The sequence below is a fragment of the Adelges cooleyi genome, unplaced genomic scaffold (genome assembly GCF_023614345.1).
Source record: "Adelges cooleyi isolate 19-005CV unplaced genomic scaffold, UGA_ACOO_1.1 ACOO_flye_CR_arks_rails_tigmint_CR_PRNA_21, whole genome shotgun sequence".
NCBI classification, from domain to species: domain Eukaryota; kingdom Metazoa; phylum Arthropoda; class Insecta; order Hemiptera; family Adelgidae; genus Adelges; species Adelges cooleyi.
Genome location: NW_026095871.1, coordinates 1,329,182 through 1,343,956, shown reverse-complemented (window position 1 = coordinate 1,343,956; position 14,775 = coordinate 1,329,182). Strand labels below are relative to the sequence as shown.

The following is a 14,775-nucleotide window of genomic DNA, read 5'->3' as shown; positions in this document are numbered from 1 at the left end:
GTTTATAGCAATATAACCAATTATAAACATAATCAATGTTAATCGGTATTACACTATTTAGTGTAGTAACAAACAATATGGTTTGATGTATTTTTGAAAAGATTATGCTACCTCTGAGCCAGGAGAAACAAGGTGTAAGTAAACATTTTTGGTCCTTTCGACTAGGAATATATAATTCTGGTAAGTTTTCTTTTTGTTAATTGTGATAAGGCGGTTCTATGGTTTTTTTTAAAGAAAAACACAAACTTCAGTATTATGCAGCACTATTTAAATTATATTATTTATCATATTTAAAAATTTAACAAGAATAAAATATTACAGTTGAAAGTAAAATTAACCGCAAACGATGATTTCACCAACAGTTTCTTGAACAGCAGAAGCAGGCTGGAAAAAAATAGATTTGATTTATTGAGTGTGCACATAAAAACTATTAAAAGCTTAATATATCAAATCCTAGTTTACCTTGTTATCTTCATCTGAGTCTGCATTTTCAGCAAGCTGTTTGAGAATGTTGAACGTCAAATCTCGGATTTCTTTGGCGCTAAGTTCTATGTCGTAATCGGTCTCCAATACTTGTTTAATGTCGGCACCCATCAACGAATCCATTCCCAGTTCCGTCAGTGTTGACGTGCCCAACACGTTTTTGGTTTCTTTGATACCTAGAGTTGAATTTTGATTTTGGTTAAACGGTCGGCGATAAGACAACCCGTATTTCCTTCTCTTACCTAAGACTTTAGCGACGGCTTCGATGGGACCCATGCTTCCGGTATCGCCGGTAGCTTTCTTCTTTTCTACAAGTACCATACTGGACAGCACCGGGTGTGGTTTTTGCAAGTAATTGTCGATAGCGTTCAAACAGGTAGCCATTCGTTGAGGGTAAGATCCACCGATGTTTGCGTTGTTGTCGTCCAAAGCGTCTAGCACCATACCAACATCTCCGATCGCTCCCCATTCGATACAAGTCTAGAAATAAATATCGTTTTCCGAAATATTATGTTCTTGTAGGCTTTAAAAATGGTTTTTTTAAATTAATTACGGATGGGTATCCAGCTGCTTGGCGAGCCTCGGAGATCCTCTCTGCTACAGAGTTGGCGTAACCGTAATTTGATTGACCCGCTGTGCCGTGACCACTTGTTCCAGAAGACCAGGTAACAAAGTATTCCAGCTGAGGACACAATTTTCTGGAGGCAATATCCAAATTCAGAGTAGCTACAGCTTTCGAGGTCGTGGTCAGGTTGAAATGAGCCACTGTCAGATCGTTAATCAAAGCATCGTGCAATGCCTAAAAATTACAAAACGATCGTTTATAAACCGCAAAGAAAATTGACAGGCGATTTCCTATTATCGTATTGTCATGCACTTACGGCGGCCAATTGGAATATTCCTCCGACGGGTCCTAGTTTGTTGGCTTCTTTTATTAAAGTTTCAGCTCCTTCGGGTTTAGTAGTGTCGTATGTAACTGAAACCACTTGCACGTTCTTTTCGTTCCATCTTCTGAGGAACAGCGATTGGAATCCAGACCGTACGCCACTCCTGGATACCAAAACTAATTTTTTAGCACCTCTGGTCACCAGGAAATTAGCCACTTGAAGACCAAAACCTCCCAATCCACCTAAGAACAAACAATTATAGTCGAGCGGTCCCCAAACAGAAACAAGAAATTCAAATGCCTTACCGACTACGATGTAAGATTTATCTGGATTAACAAATGTTTTCGGTAATGCCTGGACATTCTTTGGCGTTGGAATTACTACTTTTTTCGACTCTTCTTCGCGCACTTTGAATACGATTTTGCCAACGTAATTAAAACTAAGGGTCACTCTACAAAAAAACAAAATCATTCGCAGAATTTTTAATAGAGTTAAACACTAAAATACAAAGATAAAAACTCACTTGAAAGCTTCTTCCAAACCGTCTTCATTGCTATACACAGTAGCAGGTAATGGTACAACTGCACCGGATTTTATTCCATCGCTTATGTATTTATTGAGTTCTCGTTTATCGGACAAAGAGTATTTGCCTTGGAACAAACTCTTCAAGTTCATTTTAATAACGCTTGTATTTCTGAAGTTTCCAGATACACCTAAAGAATTCAATAATAATTATGTAACTTTTCAAGTGTATCTATTGAGCATTTTAATTGATAAACCAATTATTTAATTACCAATCGATTCGATAGTTTGCTTATTCTTTTCAAATTCAACTAAGCGTCCGTTTTCGGCCAAAGTCCGCAAGAAACTCTGGAGTTTAAGTGGTGTGGGTTCGCCTGTATTGAAAATGAGATTCACTCCTTTTCCGTTTGTTTTCTCGAGGATTTCTTGTTCTGCCGAATTACTGTTAACGATGTTATCCTTAGGAATCTGTTGAGAATTTCAAAAATAACTTGTAATAACTACTTGATTACCAATTATTCTTTATAAATTTTAACACACAAACCTTTGGATAGTTGTTTACAATATATTTTCTTTGCGAATCGTTGTCTACTGCAACATACACCTCCACATTAGTGTTTTGTAATATGTTCAACGCTGCCAATACTGTGTAATTAGTTCCAGCATTAAGAAAGACTGATTCGTTTGCTTGCAGTTTGCCACGAATAAAAAGCCCATAGTATGCCTAAGATCATATTAACAACGAAGAGTTAGTTTTTAGTGTTAGTAGTTCAAATTTCTAAGTACAAATCAAGAACAAATAATGGCAACTCTTTATGAAACATTGCTCATATTAAATATTACCAAAACGTATGCCACAGGTATGGTCGACGCTTGTTCTAATGTCCATTTGTCGGGAACTTCCCACAATGTTGAACTGTCAGCTACTACATGAGTAGCTAGGGCACTGCCAGAGACCAACCCGAAGACTCTTTGTCCTTTAGCGTTTCGGCCAGCAAATTCTCTACCTAAGTAAGCTCCTTGTTTAGCAGTATCTGCGTTGAAAAATGGAGTCAATGATCCATCAGCAAACAGTACATCCATATGGTTTATCGGAGCAGAATAAACGGTACACAGCTCTTGTCCCGGGTATTCTTGAGGGCTGCGTTGAAATAATTGGTTTAGACCGTCAATTAAAAGGTTATAATATGTAATTAATTAACTCACTTAAAGTACTTCAGACGACCTTCCACCCAACTCAACGTAGACAAGTCACCAACATTCTTGGGTGCAATGTATGCATATTCCGTTGATATTTTCGTGCTATTAGTCTGATCTTCCAGAAGATAATGTCTGTTACTACCCCATTCACCATTGCGGTATACGTTGACTAGTAAGTCTTTTTTCAGTTGTTTCCGGTAGAAATCAGAAGTAAGAGAGAATTTAGGAGCTTTTGGATCCTCGACGAACAAACATCTGAAGTATTAGTGTAAATTAATTATCTGTATAAAATAAACGTGTAATAATATTTTTAAATACCTCAATGCATTTCCATTGGGCTCTAAGCGAACACAATTAACAAAACCTAAAATTCCAGATAATTCAACACCTTGGCTAACCAAAAGTATTTGCTTATTTTCATTCTCAGCCTGTTGGAAAGCGGCTTTGAAAGTTTCGACCCAAGCAAAGTCATTTCCTGTACAGTTCACCACGATCGGAGGCGGCAAATCAACCTTCTACAATAACCAAACGAATATATGTATATATATATTATTGGATTTGTGAAAATAATTAACGTCGAATACTTATATAGAATACACAGGACACAAACCTTTCGTAAGAGTACAAATGTTTTGTTGTCTTGCGATAGGAAACTGGCTACCAATTCTAAACCGGTGCCGTTGATCAGCTGTTCGGATGGCTTTTTGCTTTCGACGAACAAAACGCACCCACCAGCCTTCAAGCTGTCAATAGCGTTTTTCACTAGTGTCAGATTTCCAAGTTGGTCTACAGCTATGACGAGATGGCAGTTGGAATCTATCGCTCCTGAAGTAAACACGTCCTTTTCGACGGACCGCACACCGGCTTCTTCGAGTGGTTCCGCAATTGCAGTCACGTCGTCAGCGTAAACAGTAATTTCCACCTAACGAATATAGTTTATGATATTTATGATTAGACATTTTTTTTTGTCAATTCATGTTTGAGCACATTATACTAACGCTTGGCATTGGTTCAGTGTTTATGACGTCGACGACGGCTTTAGCGTAGAGAGCTTCCAATTTTCTTCCGGTACCAACCTCGGCGACTTTCAATTTGAAAGCACCGCCACTGTTTTCGAATGCTAATTGCACACATGCGTCCAGAGCGTTTCTCGAAGGCTACATAAAAGATGTATCCGATATAATACAGAACCGCACGTAGGTTTATCGAAAGTAGAAAAAACAATAACGATTACCTTATCGCTAAAGTATGGTTGGAATGTGTAGAATTCCAAGTTTGGATCTTTTTGGCCTTTGTTCCTTATAGTTTTTTGTTGCAACTTTAAGCCTCTAATCTCGACACTTCCGGCTTTAATGACATCGACGTATTTGTAATACGTGGCTGGAATAACTGCACACGAATCGAAAGTTAGTTAGGCATCAATATTTTGTGACTATGGTCAAAATGAGTTTATGCTACTACCGTTGGACGAACTCTCAGCAATATTTTGTTGTTTCAACGGGTCGATGACTACTTTTTGCACGAATTTCGGAGTGTACAAATCACGAGTATCCAATTGGAAAACTGGAATTTGGAAAAGACTCTCCAAAAATACGAACCAGTTTTTATCGAAAGAAACCTTAGCATTGTATCCTGGAATATTAAAGATACACACGTTAGTTGTAAGGTTACGTTGAAATTCTAATCAATATTTTTACACGTTTATGTGTGTTACTTTACTTACCAACGTTATCTATAAGCTGAATGCCTCTGAACGAGCCTTTGTAATCGTATCCCTTCAAACGTAAGTCTTTGTAGACGTCGGACGATTCGAGTGGTAAGTATTCGTCTTTCTTTGTTCTTGGCGAGGCCAAGTCCAGAAGTACTTTGTCAACATCATTCGAGGAGCTTACTTGACCAGATGCGACGATCTCACCTGATTCCCGAAGTTCGAACTCTCCCGAAGTTAAGACATTGAGCACAAACTGAATTAGACCTATAAATGAGTGTCAATAATGAATTTTACTACTTTAGTCTAAGGAATTTGGTCTCAAATGAACAAATAATTTTAATATTTTGACTTTCTCGTTGTCTTTTTAATAATTTTTCCCTGAATAATTAAAAAATATATTCATCTTTACATTAAAACAAATGTTGTTACCTTCTTCTGGTATTGCGGTTTGACGTAAAAATTCAACATTGTTAAAAATAACTGGAAGTTCATTAGCTTCCTTTCGTAATAATTGAGCTAATCCTTTCCAAACAAGGGCCTAAAAGCAATTCGATTTATTATACACTGTTTAAATGACATACGATTATGTTATGTAATTTTCCAAATAGAACCTTACCAAATATCCAGCGTATGGGAATGTGGGCAAGTCGTCAATTGTAAACGATTTCAAAAAACTGTAGTCATCTGTACTAACATCAACATCCAATTTAATTTCTCCAGCATTAGAAGGAGGCTATACAAATAAAGGTATTTAATAGTATAAATCGTTAAAGCACATTCAAGTATAACATTTTTTGTCCTATAAAATTTCCAAACCTTTCCACTGAAGCCAACGATGTGCCATTTTACTGAATGATCCCATTCGACTAATGACTGAATCATCGGAGTACCGCCTGACACTGGATACTTGACTGGCGGATAAAGATGTTCAACTTGAGGTTGTAGACCAGCATTGAATAAACTAGTGATATAATATGTTAAACATTACTATCGAACATTCTTGCCTGCCATGTTATTTATTTACTTACTCTCCAATACTCAGCAGCAGTTGTTTCAGAGTATCGTTGTCGTCGTTAACTAGATTAACGTACACAGAGTTTTGTTTGTTTTCGATTTCTGATTGACCAAGGAATTGCACGTAAATGGCGTCGACTGGGCCATTTGCTATTAAATTCTAAAAAAAAAATTGCAATGCCGTTGAGCAAGGTGAATACATTTCTTAAACGGACTTTACATACTTCGAGAGACACGTTGGATGACAACTTATTTACGAAATATGAAGCCGATAGTTGTTGGCTGCCTAATGTTGCGTATGCACTTATCCAACGGCTTGAAACAGATTTTGAAGTGCTAATAACCTGAAACCCGTTAAAATTGGGTAATTTTTATTTTATCTTTTGACGGTGTCGTCTGATTTTCTACTTACCGATTGTAAAGCGGATTGAATTTGCTTTGACGCCTTGGCGACATCTTGAGAAAACAAAACGAGTCCAAACGTTAAAAAAAAAAAAATTATACATATTCATCTATTGTGTTAGTGTATTTACTGACCATTTTGGGATTGTGCTAAAACGTTTCCGATTTCATAAGCCGACAAAACAGCTTCGTTTGCTGTCAAAACACCTTCGGCAACAGCTGCCGCTAATTCGCCGAACGATTGGCTTACAATGTAGTCTGGAGATATTTCGAGGTTCTTGAAGACATTCAAAAGAGCGACCTAGAATTCATAAATATATAAAACAGAAGAAATTAGTGAATCGTACCTATTATACGTGTCGACTAGTATTAAACAAATTACTTGTATGGCGGTTATAGCAACGGTCGACACGAGCGGATCTTGAGTGGCTGCAGAACTTGTAGACTTAAGAACCGAATAGAGGTTGAAACCTTTATTCTTGAGCACATTGGCGCTTTGTTCAATGGACTCGCTAAACACGTGCAATTTTTGCAGTTGGTTGCCAATATCTGCCCAATTAACTCCAGCACCGGGGAAAACGAAAACCACGGGCCGTTGTTGACCATTGAATTCCTGAAAAAAAAATGCCAAATAATCATTACAACGCGGTTACTACCATATGAATTATATCATTCAAAGTGTCATTTAGTACAGCTATTTGACGAGTTCTGTCGTATATGCCGTTAAACAAAGTGTATCCTCTGTATTTGTGTCCAACGATATTTTCACTTTGGACTCCGTACAATAAGGCGTAGAATTCCTTATCTCTCGGGTATGAGTCGATCTGAAAATACATAATATAAAAATTTTAGTTTTTTTTTTCTTTTTTTAGTCACATAATATGGCAATGCGATTGTTCTTTTACTTTGTTCAACATAAACGTCATGGCGCTCTCGTTCCTGGCGGAACCTATCACTAGCCTGGGCAGTTCTTCGGCCAATATCTCGGGAGCTTTCTTTTGCGGGTACGACTTCATCAAGCAATGTCCGTTAGCGCCGCCCACGCCGAAAGAGTTGATAGCTACTATACCACCATTCCACGGTGTTACTTTGGTGACAACCTTTCAAAATCATTATACTTGTTTAGTAAATAAAATGTAAACATTGAAGCGCTATAAACTTATACCTTTAACCTTCCGTCGATTAAGGCCGGAATATCTGGATTAGGTATTTTGTAATGCAAGTTCGGTGGTAAAAGTCTGCATTCCATTGCAACTACTACTTTGATGACGGCGCACAACGCAGAAGCCGGTTCTCCGTGTCCCATGTTCGACTTGAGTGTACCGATCAAGAGTGGCGCGTTTCTGTCTTTGCAAAACACTTCGACGATTGCGCCGACTTCTTGACGATCTCCCACCTTAGAGACGCAACACGATAGGGCACATTTAATACTGACGTGGCGTTAAGTGAAGGCAATAAAAATATACTATACCTTAGTAGCTGAACCGTGGGCTTCCATGTAGGCCAGATCGGAAGGGTTGACACCGACCTCTTGTTGGACTTGCCGGAACAACGATATCTGCATCTCTTGGGACGGGAAGGTTATGCCTTCGTCCTTGTAACCGTCAGCGTTGCTACCGACGTTCAATAGCCCGGCATAGATGCGTTTGGCCGATTTGGCTTTCTGCAACAGTATAGCGACAATGGCTTCTGATCTCACGTAGCCATCGCCTGTGAAAATACAAAATAAAAAAAATACATTAATACCTTATTCTTGACCAGAGTTCGTTTTTAACCACATACCGTCGGCGTCAAAAGAACGACACTTGCCGCCGGGCGACAACATGTTCAATTTTTGGAACATAAGCGACACGGTCGGGTTGAGTACCAAATCCACACCGGTCACCAAACAGTTGTCGCAAACGCCGTCTTGGATGAGCTTAAACCCTTGGTGCAAAGCAATCAGACTGGTGGACGAAGCCGTATCAATCGAATAACTAGGTCCTGATGATTAAAATAATAATAATAATAACAATACCGAAGCAGAAATAACGCTTAAATTAATTATTCGTCTTTTACCGTTAAGGTCGAAGTAGTTCGAAACGCGGTTAGCGCACATAGCCCTGGAGTTGCCCAAGAATTCGTATCCGTTTACTCTTTCCGGATCTTGTGACCACCAGTCAGCCGATTCACTGGACGACAACGACACGATTACTCCTGTCCGGGTGCCTTTCAATGCCATTGGATGGTATCCTATGAAAAATTATAACGATTTGTGTGGTTAAATAAAGTGTGTAAAATTCGTTAAACTTTATCTCGTTGAAATCTAGAATTTAGGACGATTATTTGTACTAATTTGTACTACTCAACAGTTGTGGTTAAGCACAACTGTATGGATTTCCTAACGTATCGAATTTTAAATTAAAATTTAATTAATAAATTCAATTTTTTTGCTAACTGCAGTCAATTTTAACCGACGACGATGGTCTAGCAATTTTAAACAGCGAGCTAATATGTGTGTATGTTCATATGCTCGGCTTGCTTATAGGGGATGAATTCTTTCCACGAAATCACCTTTTTTTCTACTATGGCAAACGATTGAGATAGTAAAATCCTTTATAGATTATAAAATGGTATTATATTAATATGAGTAATAATTTTTTAAAACAAATTTAATATTAATAAAAAAGAAACCCAAAAAAATGTGTTATGCTCCCTAAATATCTTGGCTCCTAGACCTTTTCTAGTTTTCAGCATGTCTCTTATAACAACTTTTAGTTAAATTTTAGTTACGCAATGATTACGAGTAATAAAAAAATTCTAACATGAGTTCGACCTTTTGATAAAGGGCATCATTAATAATAATAAAAAAATACTCGTGTACTAGTTATTATTTTTCAAGTCATTTTTGTTATCTATTAAAATAGATAAAAGTTTATAGATTTTTTTTTTTTAATGTTCTGTGATTTAATAATTTTAAAGTACGTCTTACTGAAATGACAGATTTAAAACTAATTATACCCTTTTAGCTTCACAGCTAAACGCGGTGATTATTGATAAACCGGATACTGAATAAACCGGTTAAATTGAAGCTTATTTTACAGTTACTAAGGAGTATTGTATAGGCAGTCCGCAAACAAAAATATCAAATTGTTACAAAATGTTTTTCAAATTTTTAAATGAATAATGTTTAACTATAAATTACTAATTATTTATACTGATATAATCAATTTAACTATAAAATATTTTAATATTTTAACCGGTAATTAAAATTACCATTATAAATCGATGTGACTCATTTTGTTCGTATACAAATATACATCCTTGCAATGGTAGCGATTCGTTTCTTTTAAATTTATTTCCTACTCTGATTGACGTTTTTATCAATTAACCACTATCATAGTCATAAACACCTAAATTATTCTTTGAATACGTTATGTTACTTTGTGTAGTTAATTTATTTTCGTTTGAGCTAGTGCTTGAAACGATTATTGAATTTGTTTATATAGCTTCATTTTAACAATTATTTTTGAAAGTTTTTAGTACAAGTTTTATTTAAAAAGTTGTTGGAATAGCAATTTGATCATAAAACTGATCAAATAATAGTTTTTTAAATAAAGATGTTCAGATAAATATATACATTTTTTTAAAGAAGTTTTAAACTTAAACTGAAGAAGTTTTAATATTGAAAAAATTGCAAATTTAATATAGTTAATTACAAGAATTTTAAAATGAAAATCGGCTTCCTACATAACATTGTAAGGTAGCCAAAGAAATTTGAATATTTTACGGATTTGAAATTGAACCATCCTATATAGTCAACATTTTGTCTTACTTTTCGGTCTAAAATAAACAAAAATAGTTTTTACTCGTAGAAAAAATTATTTTAATTAAAAATAACACCTTGGAACTTACATAAATAGCTCGGTAAATTAATCGACATGGTTGAAATGTATTAAAACCTCTTTTTTTCTTAAATATTGCCTATACAAAACTCCTGACTTCACGGTTTAACTGAATTTAACTAATTGTTTGTATCGCCCTAATAAAATGAACTATCATACGAATTCGACTCCTTTCAAAAGTAAACGATCCATAGTCACAAAGGACATTATAGAAAAGCGTAATTTTCGACAAAATTATGACTTATCACGTTTTCATAAATAATAAACGATTCGAGTTTAGACGTGTGTATTACCTGCATCGATTATGGTCTCGTAGACGACTTCCAGTAACATCCTCTGCTGCGGGTCGGTACGTTCGGCCAACGTGGGAGGATATCCGAAAAATTCAGCGTCGAATTGCGTGATGTCCTTGAGTTTGCCAGTCCTCATTATGGCACCGTACAAGCCTAAGGTAAACGGTAATATGAACGTTATCGTTATAATAGAATCTATAATATTATATTCCGGTACTTACCGGTGGGCCATCTCCTCGGGTCTCCGGTGACCAAGTCTTCGCCGGCGTACAGCTTGCTCCGGAACTCGTCGATGCTGTCGCACTCGGGCAACCTTCCGGATATACCGGAAATGACAATGTCTTCGGGCTGGAAGCCAAACTCCTCGGAGTTGACGTCCACCTTGACGCCCGATTCGTTTGCGTTCGGTGCCATTGTTCAAGTAGAAGTGACAGCGACAATCGGGGAGTCGGGGCAGCACTCGGAGTCTGACGATAAAACAAAAGAAACAAAAAAACACAAGAAAGAAACTAGCGTTGAGATGAGTACAGGGTCGCGGTTCAATACCAAAATCTCGAATCGCAGTGGACGAATGACACTCTGGCATGTCAGCCCTGTGGTATTTAAGTAAAGTCAAAGGCTCGTTATGAAACGCCACTTGCCTTTTTTTCCACTTACGTAAACGTTTCATACCCAAATGGCGCGTTATGCGATTACACGATAAAATTGGCCAATTTTTTTTTTGTCATTGAATTTTCACATTACACAACGCATCGCCGCCGTTCAGTGTGTATGTGTGTATGCTTTTTTCAATTGATTTATTATATAAATACTTACAGCATGTGACAGAGGTCAATGGTCAGCTGTAACGAATGATCAGCTACACAAGATGCAAATATTATTTATTAAGTGATATATTTTTTTAAACATTTAACCGATGTTAAATGTTTTTTCATTTTATATTAAATAATACAAAACGACCACTAAATTTTACCGGTTATTTATAAACATCACTTTTTCCATAATGTTATTGATCAAGTTTGGGGGGAAATTGTTATAAGTGTATCGTATTGATTTTCGGTTTTGAAAATAAATCATTTATAATTTATTTAGTTCACAATAATCGTTAAATATTATTGAACCAATTATATTTGATTGCTAATTGATTTCCTGTCGAATTATGATGCCTATGTAGACACATAATAAATCAACTGTTATAGGATATAATACTTATTATCAATGAAGTATTCATAATAGGTATATTATTGTTATGTTGGGTAAGAAATATTCCAAGGTCAGTGTGTTATATTTATCTAAAACATAAGGTTCAATAATTCTATTCAGTATTTTGAATAATTTTGAACTTTCAGCTCATTTAAAACTATTCTGTGTATACATATATATATATATATATGTGTGTGTGTGTGTGTGTGTGTGTGTTTGTTCTATTATTATCTGTTTATCTATATTGTATATGTAAAAAAAGTTAATTAATTTGTATTTTTATGTTTCCGATATTCCGACATTCCGAATTTTAATCACTATCATTTTTTTTTTTAATAGCTCGTTTACAAGATTAAAATTGAAATGTACTAAAACGAAACATTGAAACTAAACTATGAAATTGGTATATAAAGTTACAATAATATTAATTTATTATTTTTAAATAAAATAATAATAATTAGTACAATATTTTTTTAAGGATGAAAATATTTTAATTAAACACACACAATGTTTCCTTCCAGTTGTAGAGAAACCATAAAAAACAACAACGACAAAATGTATAATACAAAACGAGATTCAAATGTTCAAAACTATAAAACCTTATTTGTAAAAAAAAGTTTGATTTTTAGCTTATAGTAAAAAAAGTCAAAGTGTATGTGGTTTAAAAACCCAAATTATAAACGAACGTAAATGAAAATTTTGTTTCTTATGTAAAATAATCTCAGTTTTTTGAAAAAAATTATTGATTTACTTTCTTCGAGTAACACAAAGTTATTGAAATCGAGTTTAAAATAAAAATAGGTGCTTTTTTCGCGTTGCTCAAATGTGTGAGAATTTGTCTAATATGGCTAATGACCTAGCTGTCAAAGTCTTACTTTACTATACATAAAAAAAATGATTTGTCTAATTTTTTTCTCAAAAAGCTGAGATGATTTTACATAAAATATGTAAATTTCAAATTTGGTTCTCCATTAAAACACATTGAAAAATTGAAAAACGACCATAGTAATAAAAAAGAAATAATTATGTGGAAAAAAAAAAACAATTTTCTGTTTATTCGACTTTTCTAAAAAATATTTAAAATTTAGGACGGGAGGAAGGGTGAAAAGTAGAGTTGTATTCTTATCTGCACGCTTTTCTCAACCGCTTCCCGGCCAAAATTTTAAACTTAAATAACAAAAATATATATTTAAAACTGGTTATTGACCAGTCAAAATGTTCAGTACCTACTCGTATATTATTATTAAATTAAAAAGCCAATTTAATAAGTACGTCGCCATTTAAGTTGTATGAGTTGACAGAACTCGAGCCAATACTGAAAAAGATACAAATTTGATTATTGTCTAATGTTGTACTACAACTATGTACTATGTTTTTAAGTACAAGAAAATGTATTCTTAAAAATCCGACGAGAGAAACTAGTTAAAGTTGTCCTCTTTTTAACAGTATCATTTTTTTTTCCTATGACCATTTCGCTTTGACCTACACGCTTTTCCATAAAAACGTCTTAACGATTATTTTCAAAGGGCGTATGACGGCCTCTTAATTTCAAATATTCGTTTAATCCCTTTAATTAATAATTTTAATTTTGCAATAAGGTTAGGTTGGGTTATACCATTAAAAAAAATACTCCTTATTTATTTATAGTTGAATGATTTATTAATTATTTGCATTATTAAATAATGTTTACGGTCTTTTGAACGAGTAAAACCATTTTGTACAAACGATTACTATAATATTTTCATTTATGTAAACAGTGGAAATGGAAACGCGTAGCTATATCGAATCACACAAGCGTTTTTCTCAAGTAAATAAATTGTTTTTTCTACGCCTAGGTAAGAGTTCAATACTAAAAAAAAGTATTTTTTGGAATTTTTGTTTACTTTTACACTAGGTATCGCTTTTGAAACACATGCGCTGATGTGCGAAATAATGCAAAACCCTCACTTTTAACAATTCTCATGGTTTATACGTGTATACATGGTCTTATGATAATAATTTAAACAATTATTATTATTAGAGGAATTTTTAGAGGAGAAGAAGTGGCCGAGTGGTTTAGCGCTCACTGTCGCTGGTTCGACACTCGGATAGCGAATTCGTCAATAAACCATTTAATAATGGCAGCGTTAGGCGTTCATGCCCCGTTAAGCTACATGATAATGAAGTGGAATTATCCAAAACTGGATGTCGACCGGTCATAATGTTCGACAAATTATTCTTTATGAATCGATGGTTGATAAAGCCCTGGAAAACACAAAGAAAGGTAAATATTTAGGAGTTTTATAATTTTGTAAAATAACAAACACAAAAATTGTTTTCAAAAGGAAAAACCTAATTCCTAAGAATGCCTAATTCGCTCTAAATTATTATTAGGTATGCTGTACATGTCGTCCGAGATACAAATCTGAGATCATCTCATGATGTCCAACGTAGACACAATGCCAGAAAACATTAGCCTTCCTTTACTACATTATTCGATTTACATAAAACGGTTCTAAATACCATATATTACCTTAAAATGTCGCTAACGGAAAATTTTAATAATACTAAAACTACAATATAGATTCGATGAGGAATAGACGGTCTTTCTTTCCTAATAGTTCGTCGCTGTTGTTACCAAAAGACAATATTATATTCGTAATAAACAATTATTAAAATATATTTTAGATACCTGTTGCCTGTTTATTTAAACATAACAACCTGAAAATTTAATACTATGTGAGTGTGATTTTTTTCTTTTTTTTGTGGGTTTCCCATAGTAAAAAAAGATTGACTTCAGATTCTAATTTTTTAGATTTGTCTATCTAATTTATGGAAAAAAACAGAAAACCTTAATTTTTAAGTACAAGAAAATGTTTTCTAAAAAACCCGACGAGAAAAACTAGTTAAAGTTGTCCTCTTTTTAACAGTATCATTTTTTTTCTATGACCATTTCGCTTTGACCTACACGCTTTTCCATAAAAACGTCTTTACGGTTATTTTCAAAGGGCGTATGACGGCCTCTTAAGCTCAAATATTCGTTTAATCCTTTTAATTAATAATTTTAATTTTGCAATAAGGTTAGGTTAGGGTATTATGTTATTAAAAAAAACACTCTTGATTTAATTATAGTTGAATGATTTATTAATTATTTGCAGCAAGTTTTTAGTTTTTTTATTATAATAAAAATGTACACA

The 14,775-nt window shown here is 34.5% G+C and overlaps 1 protein-coding gene across 1 annotated transcript; it reads right to left on the bottom strand.

Annotated features, from left to right (window-relative positions):
• Nucleotides 1-253: 253 nt before the first annotated feature.
• Nucleotides 254-10,979, bottom strand: LOC126834158 (fatty acid synthase-like). The gene is made up of 33 exons (XM_050565896.1): nt 10,618-10,979; nt 10,397-10,549; nt 8,278-8,451; nt 8,002-8,202; nt 7,691-7,929; nt 7,385-7,615; nt 7,125-7,319; nt 6,912-7,043; nt 6,602-6,832; nt 6,355-6,520; nt 6,230-6,273; nt 6,042-6,161; nt 5,832-5,977; nt 5,620-5,764; nt 5,420-5,536; nt 5,233-5,341; nt 4,816-5,067; nt 4,554-4,724; nt 4,327-4,481; nt 4,091-4,249; nt 3,703-4,014; nt 3,411-3,607; nt 3,099-3,347; nt 2,736-3,033; nt 2,437-2,616; nt 2,165-2,360; nt 1,894-2,083; nt 1,676-1,821; nt 1,365-1,612; nt 1,037-1,282; nt 726-963; nt 463-659; nt 254-384 (listed from the first exon to the last, which is right to left on the bottom strand). The coding sequence occupies exons 1-33, from the start codon at nt 10,808-10,810 to the stop codon at nt 334-336; spliced, it is 6,081 nt and encodes a 2,026-aa protein (XP_050421853.1). The 5' UTR covers nt 10,811-10,979; the 3' UTR covers nt 254-333.
• Between the last annotated feature and the right edge of the window lie 3,796 nt (nt 10,980-14,775).

Excerpts from the sequence above, each read along its gene's own strand:
- LOC126834158 (XM_050565896.1), bottom strand. The coding sequence starts at position 10,810 with ATGGCACCGAACGCAAACGAATCGGGCGTCAAGGTGGACGTCAACTCC. Across the intron at positions 2,617-2,735 it reads TACCTGTGGCATACGTTTTG|GCATACTATGGGCTTTTTAT; the intron begins GTAATATTTAAT and ends ATATGATCTTAG. Across the intron at positions 1,283-1,364 it reads GAATATTCCAATTGGCCGCC|GCATTGCACGATGCTTTGAT; the intron begins GTAAGTGCATGA and ends TGTAATTTTTAG.